Here is an 11,538-nt window from a genome sequence, read left to right as displayed (position 1 = left end):
ATCACTCCCCAGGGGGATGGCCACACCGCAGTCCCTTTTCTTTGACTCTCCTCTCAGGATTTTGGGCGCACACCCAGAGTGATTTTTGAAACCACAGGGTCTGAAATCTAGTGGAATCCAGGCCTTAGCCACCACCCCACCTACTACCCCCTACCCCAAGATTTTGTTTTTAAGCACAGATGTGAGGAATCAGCAGAGGAGGAGTAGGAGCAGATACTGCAGCAGGGGGAGAGCCCTCCAGGGGGCAGGTGTTGTTGGAGCAGGAAGAAGTGGCTATGTCTGACCAGGAGTGACCAAGCTGCTTCTGAGGTGGAGGATGTAAACAAATCTAGAATGAAGTTGTCCTCGGGGGCTCTCGCTTCATCAGAAATAGGCAGGAGGTTCTGACTGCTATGTAAGGATGGGCCGAACAGCTGGCCGGAGTGCCACAGAAGGACCACTGCAACTGTAGGCACCTGTGCCAGTGTCAGTCCAGAAACCAGCTTCTAAGGACCGCAGCTAGAGACCTGAGTAGCCAGAATTGAGAGCACACATTAAAATCTAGTGGCATTTCCGGGGCGAGCACTCGGGCACTCAGTCTATTTACTTTTGCACTTTGCAAACACTTCGCACAAGCCTGGCTGTAGTTTTTGCAGCCAAGAGCAGATTGCAGGTAATCAGTTTATCATGGAAAGAGAGGATAGGAGAGCACAGGGTAAGAAATGAAAGCGCAGCTCAGCACCAATGTACAGTAACAGGGCGAAGCACCCCCCTAGTCCTGGTATGGCAGGGCCATTTGATTCTGCCACACTTGAACTGAGCGTCCATTCTGTGCTATAAACTTCCCTGGATGGTGGAGGGGGTATATTTGTGAACACAGTGGTGTTGGCCCTTGGTGAGAGGTGCCTCATCCCTGGGCTGGGCCAGGCCCTGTCCCTGCCTTCTGAGGATTCACCATCCAGAAGGGTGGGAAGACCCTTTGGAAAGAAGTCAGAATGGGCCTAGATTCATGGCACAGTGTGCCGAACAGTACTGGAAGCCACATAACTGACCGTGGGTTTGGAGCCCCAGTTGACCTGGAACACAGCAACTGACATCGCAGGTGCCCGAGGTTCTGACGAGCTGACGGCTTGGGGGAGGGAGATGGCATCATGACACTCTGTCAAAGGTGCCCCCCCTTCTCTCACACATGGAATGTCATGAATGAATAAACTTCAAAAAGAGAAAATGCCATTAAAAAAATAGAATGTCATTAGTGGAGGGCTTCAGGTTACTGTGAGAGCCCATAGAGGGAATGCTGGGGAGGACCGATAGACAAGACAGGAAGGGTTCATGCAGGACTTGGCAGCCTAGCTAGACCTTGAGGGGCCGCTTGGCTCCAAAGGCAGAAAGAACAGATGTCCAGGCAGTGGGGACGGCTGTGCAGAAACGCAGTAGCGTGACACCTACGGATGTGGACAGAATTGCTAACTCCTGCACAGGGCATGCAGGCATCCCTCATCCGCTCAGAACGGCCCCTAGGAAATGATACCAGGTTGGCCACGGTCTGCTCCTCTGGAAAAGAGATTGCCTCACTAATGTAAGGTTACCACTTGTGCTCTTAATTACTAGAAACTTGTTCTCCATGAAACAGGCCCCAGAGGGCTTCCTCCTAGAAGTGGTTAATTAATCATATTATCTTAACTGTTTACAAAGCACTGTTCCCAAAATTATCTCCTCACAGCATGCAACAGGGCTCAGATTATCTCTTCATCTTGCTGATGAGGAAACTGAGGCTAGACGAGGCCACCTGGAGAGTGAGAAGCTGGGCTAGAGGGAGACTCAGGCCTCACGTCTCCCTCACTCTGTGCCTGTCCCTTGCCCCATTCTGAGTGATGAACATCCCTGTGACATCCATACTGTACATCCCTCTCTGGAGGTGGAGGCAGGATGGCAAGAAGGTGAGCCCAGCCACAGAGGGAGCAAATAAACGAACGAGGGCATCGTGGCCACCATACTGGGCTGACCTGGGAGCTGCCTTTCCCCTCCCCAGTGTCTGAGTTGCCAGCAAAGATGACTAAAGGCCATTGGGAAGTCATGAGGTGCTGGCAAGTGACCGGTGTCAGGCACCAGTGAGAATGAGGCATCCTCAGAACCCAGAGAGTTGGGGCTGGAAGGGGACTGATGGCCTGTTGGCTCAAGCCTCCTTGTTTGACAAAGGGGGAGCCCTGTCTACCCAGGTGGTGGGGTCTGCTCAAGCTGACCCAGCTTGCTGAGTGAAACATTGAACAGGGCTGGAAGCAAGACCTGCCTTCCAACCCCAGGCCTCTGCCGCCTCAAACCGAGCTAGGCTCCAGGCTCCAGATAGTCTCTCCTTATATCTCCCAGATCCAGAGAGATCCGCGTCCCCTCTCCCCTCCCCCTCTCACCACTGCTGCAAACCCTTATCGCTTACTACGTGCCAGACACTGTTCTAAGCACTTAGAAATAGTAATTCAGGGGCCAGGTGGTGACACAACAGGAAAACATGACACTCTACAAAACCAGTCCACAAGAGAATATTTCTGGTTATGTCAGATCCACATCCAAAGAGTCCCCTGAGTACCCCAGGCCCACATACCTGTGATCTGGGGCTGGCTGAGAGTAGGGGTGCATTGTGTCATCAAGACCCTGTTGGGGGGTTCTCTCCCTCATGGAAGAAATAAATAAACCTAAGAAAAATATAGTAATTTAATCTTTCCTCATAAAAACTTCATTAAGTAGGCACCATAATCCCTGTTTGATAAGAAACAGGCGCTGTTTCTTATTAAACACGTAGTCAACTCTGCTTTTCAAACCCCTGCCTCAACAGCTTGACTATATGCACAGAAGCACATGCGCATTCCCAAGGTCCAAGAGGGTGTAGGAGTGGAGCCAAAGGGATTGTGTTGTGATCATGCTCCCCTGGGGATGCTTTCTCCCTCTCTCTCTCCCTCTCCCTCTCTCTCCTCTCTCTCTCTCTGGTAAGCAATTTGAGGAAAAAAAATAAAAAGAATTCTTGACTTAATGGTTAAGGGAGCAGATCCCACATGGCCAACTGGGTGATTTGAATCCCAGCCCCATTGGTTTGAAGAACATGCTGGGTGTGTGTGCATCCATGCCCCAAAGCCCAACAGGATGGAGAAATGGAGAAGGGATTGTGGGATGACCACATCCCATTGAGGGGTACTTTCTTCCTCTCCTTATCTCTCTGTTTGGTGACTATATGTGCCCCCTGGCAAATAAATTCTGTTTTTTTAAAAGAATTATTTAATGTAGTTCATTTATTTTAATTTGGCCAGAGAGGGACAGAGTGAGAGTGGAGAGTGAGAAAGCAAGCCACCAGGTCTGGGACTCAAATCATGGTTGGCCATCTGGGAGTACAGCACCCTTAACCACCATGTGTCAGATCCACATCCAAAGAGTCCCCTGAGTACCCCAGGCCCACATACCTGTGATCTGGGGCTGGCTGAGAGTAGGGGTGCATTGTGTCATCAAGACCCTGTTGGGGGGTTCTCTCCCTCATGGAAGAAATAAATAAACCTAAGAAAAATATAGTAATTTAATCTTTCCTCATAAAAACTTCATTAAGTAGGCACCATAATCCCTGTTTGATAAGAAACAGGCGCTGTTTCTTATTAAACACGTAGTCAACTCTGCTTTTCAAACCCCTGCCTCAACAGCTTGACTATATGCACAGAAGCACATGCGCATTCCCAAGGTCCAAGAGGGTGTAGGAGTGGAGCCAAAGGGATTGTGTTGTGATCATGCTCCCCTGGGGATGCTTTCTCCCTCTCTCTCTCCCTCTCCCTCTCTCTCCTCTCTCTCTCTCTGGTAAGCAATTTGAGGAAAAAAAATAAAAAGAATTCTTGACTTAATGGTTAAGGGAGCAGATCCCACATGGCCAACTGGGTGATTTGAATCCCAGCCCCATTGGTTTGAAGAACATGCTGGGTGTGTGTGCATCCATGCCCCAAAGCCCAACAGGATGGAGAAATGGAGAAGGGATTGTGGGATGACCACATCCCATTGAGGGGTACTTTCTTCCTCTCCTTATCTCTCTGTTTGGTGACTATATGTGCCCCCTGGCAAATAAATTCTGTTTTTTTAAAAGAATTATTTAATGTAGTTCATTTATTTTAATTTGGCCAGAGAGGGACAGAGTGAGAGTGGAGAGTGAGAAAGCAAGCCACCAGGTCTGGGACTCAAATCATGGTTGGCCATCTGGGAGTCCAGCACCCTTAACCACCATGCCACCTGCCGGCCCCTGGAAATAAATTCTTTTTTTTTTTTTGGAGAGGCTTTTGCTATACGGTGCATGCGCTTGCCAAAAAGACAGAGACAGAAAGTGAGAAATCACCCCCCGGGGAATGGCCACGCCACAATCCCTTCTCCATTCTCCTCTCAGGATCTTGGGCACGCACACACACGCACCGAGCGTGAGTTTTAAGGCACCAGGTCCAGGACACGAACCGTGGTCGACTAAATGGGAGTCCAGTGACATAGCCATTATGCTAACTGCTGGTCCCTGGCAAATAAATTCTTAAAAAAGAAGAAACAGGCGCACAGAGATGTTAAGCAACTGAACCAAGGACACTGTGAGCACGTGCCAGAGCTGTAATTTGAATCCAGGGAGTCCGCTTCCCGTCTGCGCCCTTGACTGCTATGGAAGTCGGCCCGGTTAGGGTTGCACCTAAACGTCCTTTCACACACCTACAGCTGCCACCAGCTAACCCCCTGTGCTGTTGCCTTGGAGCTGAGTCAAGCTCAGTCATGTACAGATATCTCAGCAGTTTCCCCACACACAGTTGCACAATCTCCTATACCATTGGACTCTCGCAGTCCCATCATCACCGAAGGCCCTCAGATCCATGGCTAGTTGGCCAGTTAGTGATGACTCTACCTCTAGGCTTATGCTGGGCCCCAGCGACGTTCATGAGTCAGTTCATCACCATGTGGAAGTTTAGTCTAGAGGGAGTACATGGTGCCTGCTAGTTAGCTGTCTAAGGGCAGCTGATGGCCGTGTGGCCAGGCACAGGGGGAGCAGACGAGAGGGCACAGGGACTCGACCCATCAGGCAGGGTTTCTCAGCGTTGGTACCATCAGTGCTTTGGCTGGCTAATTCTTGGTGCTGGGAGCAGCTGTCCCGTGCATTGCAGGATGTTTGGCAGCGGCCCAGACTTCTACCACCAGATGCCAGCAGTCAGTGTGACAACCAGCAAAGTCTCTGGACATTGGCAGATGTCCTCAGCGAGGTAGGAGTAGGGGGTCATCCCCATTTTAGAACCACTGCCACAAAGGAATAACAATGAGGAAGGCTTTCCAGAGAAGTATCTGCGTTCTCTGAAAGGTGATTAAGCACAAGTCAGATAAGTACAAGCGAACGTGCGGAGGTATGAGGTGTCCGGGTTCCACTGGGGAGCTGATAGGTCTGCCAGAGGGAGGGCCCATGGGTGGAGGAGACACCTTGTCCTGAGGACTTACAAAACATTGGATGGGACTTTCACTGCTATAGGAGGGACCCTGGAGGCCAGGAGCTGGTGAAGAGGGCTCTGTGGTCAGAGCAAAGGCTTGGCTTGGGTCTGCAGGCGAGCCCTGTCAGGGCTGTCTGCTGTGGAATTGGGGACCAGCTTCTGGCTCCATCCTGGGCTTCTTCCTCCTTTACTCCCTCCCTCCCCTGTTCAGGACCAGTCCCCAGGGGGCCCACCTGGAGCATCTGGCTCTAAACTCCCTGCTGATCCTCAGGTGTGGCTAGAATTGCTATGGAGACAGAAACTGGGCTGACAGCCTGGGGAGGAGAGATGCAGGGGCCAGCCCCAACTGGAAGGTTAAGGAGGCAGGAACAGAGTCAAGGCCAGGCAGAGGGACTGGGCTGGACAAGCTGGCCCTTCCTCCTCCTAACTGGAGCCGAAAGCTTGGTTGGTTGTTAACCCCTTCCTTCCTACTGACCTCTAGCAGAGGGGAGAGAGAGTTGAGGAGGAGCTTTAACCCACTGATCTGGCCCAGAAATCCCTGCTGCAGATGATCTAGAAGACCCAGGCCTCCTGGGGTAGAGGGATGTCTACAGGGAAGGATGGTGAGACCCCCAGAGGTTCTAAAACACACATCGTCTCCCTGACACGCCTCCTGGCAGTGGTCTAGAACCCTAGATCAAAGGTTGACAGGAAGGCCACCTCCAGGCAGCTGCCTGCTTTGATATGGCCTGGGAGCTAAAAATGGCTTTTTTGAAGGTTAGAGAAAAAAAGAAAAATAAGCCACAAAGGCCACGTGTGGCTTCTGGGCCCTGTCTTCCGTGTTCTAGCCAGCCTTTTGCATAACATGTTGCCAGTTCTTGCTCTGGAACACTTTGACTAGCTTGCTTCCCACAGACAGGGGACTCACTACCTGCTAGGCATGCAATCTCATTGTCTGAAGCCTAGAAACCTGTTCCTTCCCCTGCGCTGAAGCCTAGCCATGGGGCCCCTGACCTCTGCGACTATACACCTGCTGGGTCCTCCCACCAGGGGCAGCAGGCAGGGCTACAGGCAGAAACCCTTCAGGTTCATCCTTACCCCACATACTCCCTAGGGCAATGATTTGTCTTCTGACAACTTACAAAAGGGAAACTGTGCCCTAACGCTCCACTGATAGTGGTGGCTTCTGTCCTTGAGAGAATAACAGTGATGAAGTAGCAGCTTATTCGTGTGTCTGGCAGTGAGCTTTTGCTCGTGTCCTCTGCAGACACTGCCTAGACACAGAGGAAGTGGAGAGCAGGCATGTGGTCCTCACCCACAATTGCCTGAGCATAGTTGTGGGGGCAGGGGCGAGATGTCCTTAGGTATATACGACACCTCCCCCATCCCCCAGGAGAGTGCCAGGGAGGAGTCTCTACTGGAAACCATCCAGACCAAGGGATCTCCGCTGCCTGGAGCAACCCACGGTGTCATCCAGGGACCTCTTTGCCCTCTAGGTTCAATGAGGGGCCTAGACAGAGATCTCTAATAGCCCCTGGGCTCTGGACAGGCTGACCATGACAATCCCCCTTTTCTCCCCCAGCATGCATACCCTCACAGACCCCTGGGCAGGTGCAGAGGCCGTAAGTGGGCTGGGAAGGGGATGAGCAACTAAGCCTGGTGCAGGACTCTGGCTGCCACACTGGGAGATGGGATCTGCCTATGGCAGATGGGAAGTCAGGAGCAGAGTCCAGGTGAGACCCAGGTTAGGTGCTACGTGGACAGAGAGGTAGGACAAACCAGGAGACAGAAGAGAGGACCTGGGGATTGTCAGATGGGGTGGAGAGGCAATGGCAGGGTCAAAGGGAACTTCCAGGCTTGTGATGGGCATGTGAGGTGAGAGCATTCAGAACAGGCACGTGGTGGCCTCCCTCAGACAGGAGCAGGGCCACGGAGGCTGCCTGTAGCCCTGTGGAGATCGGTCTGGAGCCCTGAAGGGCAGGAGTAAGCAAGCTCTTCCTCCCTGAAGGGCGCCCGATGGATGCTGAGGGCAGTGACGGGTGAAAGAAGTGGCGCTGAGTTTTCCCCATGTAGAGTTCTTATTCTCCACAAACTCCTTGCCTTTCCTGGGCCAAGGGTCAGCTTGGAGCTCTACCCATGTGGCCACCCAAGGAGGAGAGGACACAGCCCTCAAACCAGCAGCAGCAATGGCAGGCAAACTAGGCTTCTTCCAGAACTGTCATGCCCCAGAGTAAGAGCCAGAAACCTAATGCCCAGCCTCAGCCCGGCCAGAAAGCGCTGCTCGGGGCAGCTGGGAAGATGAGTCTGGGGCCAAGGTTCAAGTGAAGAAGGCTGGCTACTCACCCTTCCTCAGCCCCATTATATGGTCTGGGTAGCAGAAGGGCTAGTGAGCCTCAGAGGAGCTAGCCTTAGGCAAGGATTGCCCTCTGACCATGTGACCACAGACAGGAGACCATTGAGGCTGGGGCTCTGAGAATATGTATTGACACAAGGCCCTCAATATCTCAAAAGGAGAGTTAAAGACCAGAGCTGGCCATCAGAAATCTCAGGGTCACATCCTGAAGCCCACTGAGCTCAAGTGGAGCCCTTATTTATTCTTCGTGGCGCCATTACTCAACACTTATTTATTCTTTGCACACAACTCAAACATGTTTCATCAGATAACTTCTTGGCAGGTTTTAAAAGAAGAGTTGTATGAGGCAAGCCTTGGAACCACAGAGGGTAGTGGAAGACACTGAAAACTGTGGGCTGCGGAAATCAAAGCCATCAGTGCCCAGTGGGCACATGGACACACCTCTCCTGCCTCCGTGGAGGGGCAAGAGCCCCAAGGACACCACTGGCTTAGATCCCTGCTCATAGGTCTGGTCACTCAGGCCAGCAAAGTAATAGTGCCAGGAGGGAAAAAGATGGCCGCCTTGATGATGGTCAGGAAAGCCGGGGCCCTCCAAGGGGCAGCGTCATTTATCTGGACAGTTCCCTTGTCCGGAACAGCTTGTTCTCCATGCAGCCTGATAAACGGGGCGTTACTGTTCCCAGCCACTTCTCCTCTAGGGTTGGTTTTATCCTTTGAGAACACGCAGAATTTGTGTCTTGTTAAGATCTGCCTTCTCTCTGCCCCCAGCAGAATCGAGGGGTTCTAGGAGGAAAGCCTCACACCTTTGATTCATTAATACCACCATCCACTCCCCAGGCGTCCGTGGTATGAATCCAGTCAGGTCCCTGTCCTCAGAACAAACTCCTGGGAGTCGGGAAAATCTATGAGCTGGAGCTCAAAGGCTTTCAGCAGTAAGGCGAGGTGGGCCTTCCGGGCGGGAGTAGCAGCATCTCAAAGGCGTGAGAGCTGAGAATGGTGCGGTGAGCAGAGGTGTGGCCGATGTTTAGAGGGTGGTGATAAGTAATGAGGTTGGATTGATACCTGATGGGTGCCTTGATTTCTGATTGTGGGGTGAAGGTTTGGTTAGACTTGGTCAGTAATCTGCACTGCCTTCAGGCCAGCGGCAGCGTGCACTGGCATCGTTTTAGGGGTGATGGTTCCATGTACTGTAGAAATACTGTGCTGCACTAATTCCCTGCAGTACTGTGAAGTAGCTACAGCTAATGTCTCCATTTTAGAGGTGAGGCAAACTCAGAGTTAACTGGAAATAGAGCTGGAATCTGAATTTGGAGGGGCTGAGATTCAGAACCCAGTCCCTTGGGGCCTGGCTTCAGTCAGATATCTCCAGACTTGGAACAGGTCCTGGCAGCAGTAGCAGAGATAAAGATGGTTAGAGGCCAAGGACTCACGACAGCTGGAAGGGAAGCACCGCAGAGCAGGTCCAGTACACTCGGTGGGCATTTCTGGGACTGCAGGCCTCAGTTTCCTCTGTGGCAATTAAGTCTACTCAGCCTCTGCTTCTGTTAGACCGCTATGGCTTCAGAGGGCCAGGGGACCACGAGCCGTGAGGGTGGAGTTTGAAGAGCTGTATAATGCTGTCTGCACGTGAATTTGCAGCGGGCACTGGGAGGGGTACCAGAGTGGGGCAGGTTTACATGGAACGGAGTGTGTGAGCTCCAAGGAGCGAGGGGGAGGAGAGGCAGGCAGGTTTGTGTCCAGTTGAATCCAGGAATATACAGTTCTATGAGCACAAATGTGTATGACAGTATGTGTGCACAGGAAGCCGTTTCTGGGTGGTTGGGCCTGTGCCCAGATACACGTGTGGCTGGGTGGGTCTGGCCAGTCCCGTGGCACTGCGTGCATATCTGTGTTGTGAGAGTATGACTGTGCTCAGGCAGAACTGGTGCTGCCCGCTCGTCCTGTCCTTGGGATCCGGCCAGGCCCTCCCCTGGACAGGCAGGACTAGTGGGCAGGCCTGTACTGGGACAGGTGTCTCCAGTTCCTGGAACTGCTTCCCTGTCTGTAGCCTTTCCCATGTCTCTCAGCTGGGCATCTTGGGGCTGCAGGGGGTGGGGAAGGTGGGGGAGCCTTGGATTCTTCAAGTGGCCCTCTCAGGCCAGCACGAGGAAGCTGGGCCTGGGGGTCAGAAAGTGGTAGTGGGAGCCTCACAAGCACACCTTAGGGGTGAAGTGTGTGAGTTCATCACACCAGGCCCTGAGTGTAAAGTCAGTGAGCCTGCACTTCCTACAGCAGAACCCGTCTGTCCATCTGTGCTTCCTCCTGGGCAAGGGGGTGGAAAGGGCACAAGTGTCAGACACTGGGCCTTATGGCACCATGAGGAGAAAAGGGGCAGCTGGGAGGAGTTCCTGTGCACCTCTCCGCTCTCCGCCTTACCCACTGTCACTCATCAGCTGTCATTCCCAGCAAGCTACACAGAGCATGTGAAACCATGGGATGCAGGAAGCCACACCGTGGGGGCAGGGGAGAGCTGGCACGACTCCAGAGGTGGAGCCCAACCTGTTTACCACCTGCAGAAACTGAAGCCCACAGAGAGGGAGGACCTTGGGCCTTCTGCAGCAGCCTGTGGTCATGGCTGTCCTTGAGGGAAGGTGCAAGGGGAGAAAAAAGACTAGCCTCGGGCGCCCACTCAGGCTGCTGCTCCTCCTGCAGGTGATCGAGGAGTTCTACAACCAGACATGGATCCACCGCTATGGGGAGCGCATCCTGCCCACCACACTCACCACGCTCTGGTCCCTCTCCGTGGCTATATTCTCCGTTGGGGGCATGATTGGCTCTTTCTCTGTGGGCCTCTTTGTGAACCGTTTTGGAAGGTAAGAGGGTCCTGGCCCCGCCCTGGGGAACCCATGTCTTCATCCCAGGAGTCCCAGGTGGGGTGGAGGTCGGGGAGACTGTCCTGCCTATGATCCAGCCCCTGTGCAGCCCAAGGGAGTCCAGAGACCCATCTGACCTGTGATCCCACCTGACCCGTGATCCCCAGGCGGAACTCAATGCTGATGATAAACCTGCTGGCCTTCGTGTCTGCTGTGCTCATGGGCTTCTCGAAACTGGGCAAGTCCTTTGAGATGCTGATCCTGGGCCGCTTCATCATCGGCGTGTACTGCGGCCTGACCACGGGCTTCGTGCCCATGTATGTCGGGGAGGTGTCACCCACAGCCCTCCGCGGGGCCCTGGGCACCCTGCACCAGCTGGGAATCGTCGTTGGCATCCTCATTGCCCAGGTGAGCCAGAGCTGGGTGTGCACCCAGCAGGGCAGGGCTTCTGATGAGCCATCCAGTGGCCTTCCTCAGCGCACGAAGGACAGCCTCAGGACCCAAGTCCCAGAGAACACACCCCACTCCCAAACTCCCGAGTCTCCTGTGGGCCTTCCTGGTGGAAGAGCTGACAGATTGCTTGATCATTCCCATCCCGACCCAGCTGCCATAGGGGACCCCACCACTCCTTTAACACTCCAGCCTCTGTGCTTGTCACGCTGTACTCTGTTAACACACCGGCCTCCGGGCACACAGTATCCTCTTGCCAGAAGGCTCCCCCAAACTCCTCACGGGGCAGTCGCAGCCCTCATGCTCTGTGCCAGACACACATGGAATGTCATTTGTCCTCCCCGTAATGCTGGAAGGCAGTCCCACCTTCCCCACGTGACAGAGGAGGAAGCTGAGCTTCAGAGAGGTCAGGCTCACATTAGTGCCACGGCCCCCAGAACCGGAGCTCTTTCCC

General features: G+C 53.4%; 1 protein-coding gene across 1 annotated transcript in view; it reads left to right on the top strand.

Moving 5' to 3' along the window:
- Positions 1-11,538, top strand: part of SLC2A1 (solute carrier family 2 member 1) — a 20,329-nt gene that overhangs the window by 4,248 nt on the left and 4,543 nt on the right. The window contains exons 3-4 of the mRNA XM_006153728.2: positions 10,474-10,634; positions 10,802-11,042. Coding sequence (XP_006153790.1) covers positions 10,474-10,634; positions 10,802-11,042 — 402 coding nt within the window. The remainder of the gene's footprint in view (positions 1-10,473; positions 10,635-10,801; positions 11,043-11,538) is intronic.

The sequence above is a fragment of the Tupaia chinensis genome, unplaced genomic scaffold (assembly GCF_000334495.1).
Source record: "Tupaia chinensis unplaced genomic scaffold, TupChi_1.0 Scaffold000387_1, whole genome shotgun sequence".
NCBI classification, from domain to species: Eukaryota; Metazoa; Chordata; class Mammalia; order Scandentia; family Tupaiidae; genus Tupaia; species Tupaia belangeri.
The sequence above is the reverse complement of the archived record's forward strand: the minus strand, read 5'-3'. Positions and strand labels throughout refer to the sequence as shown.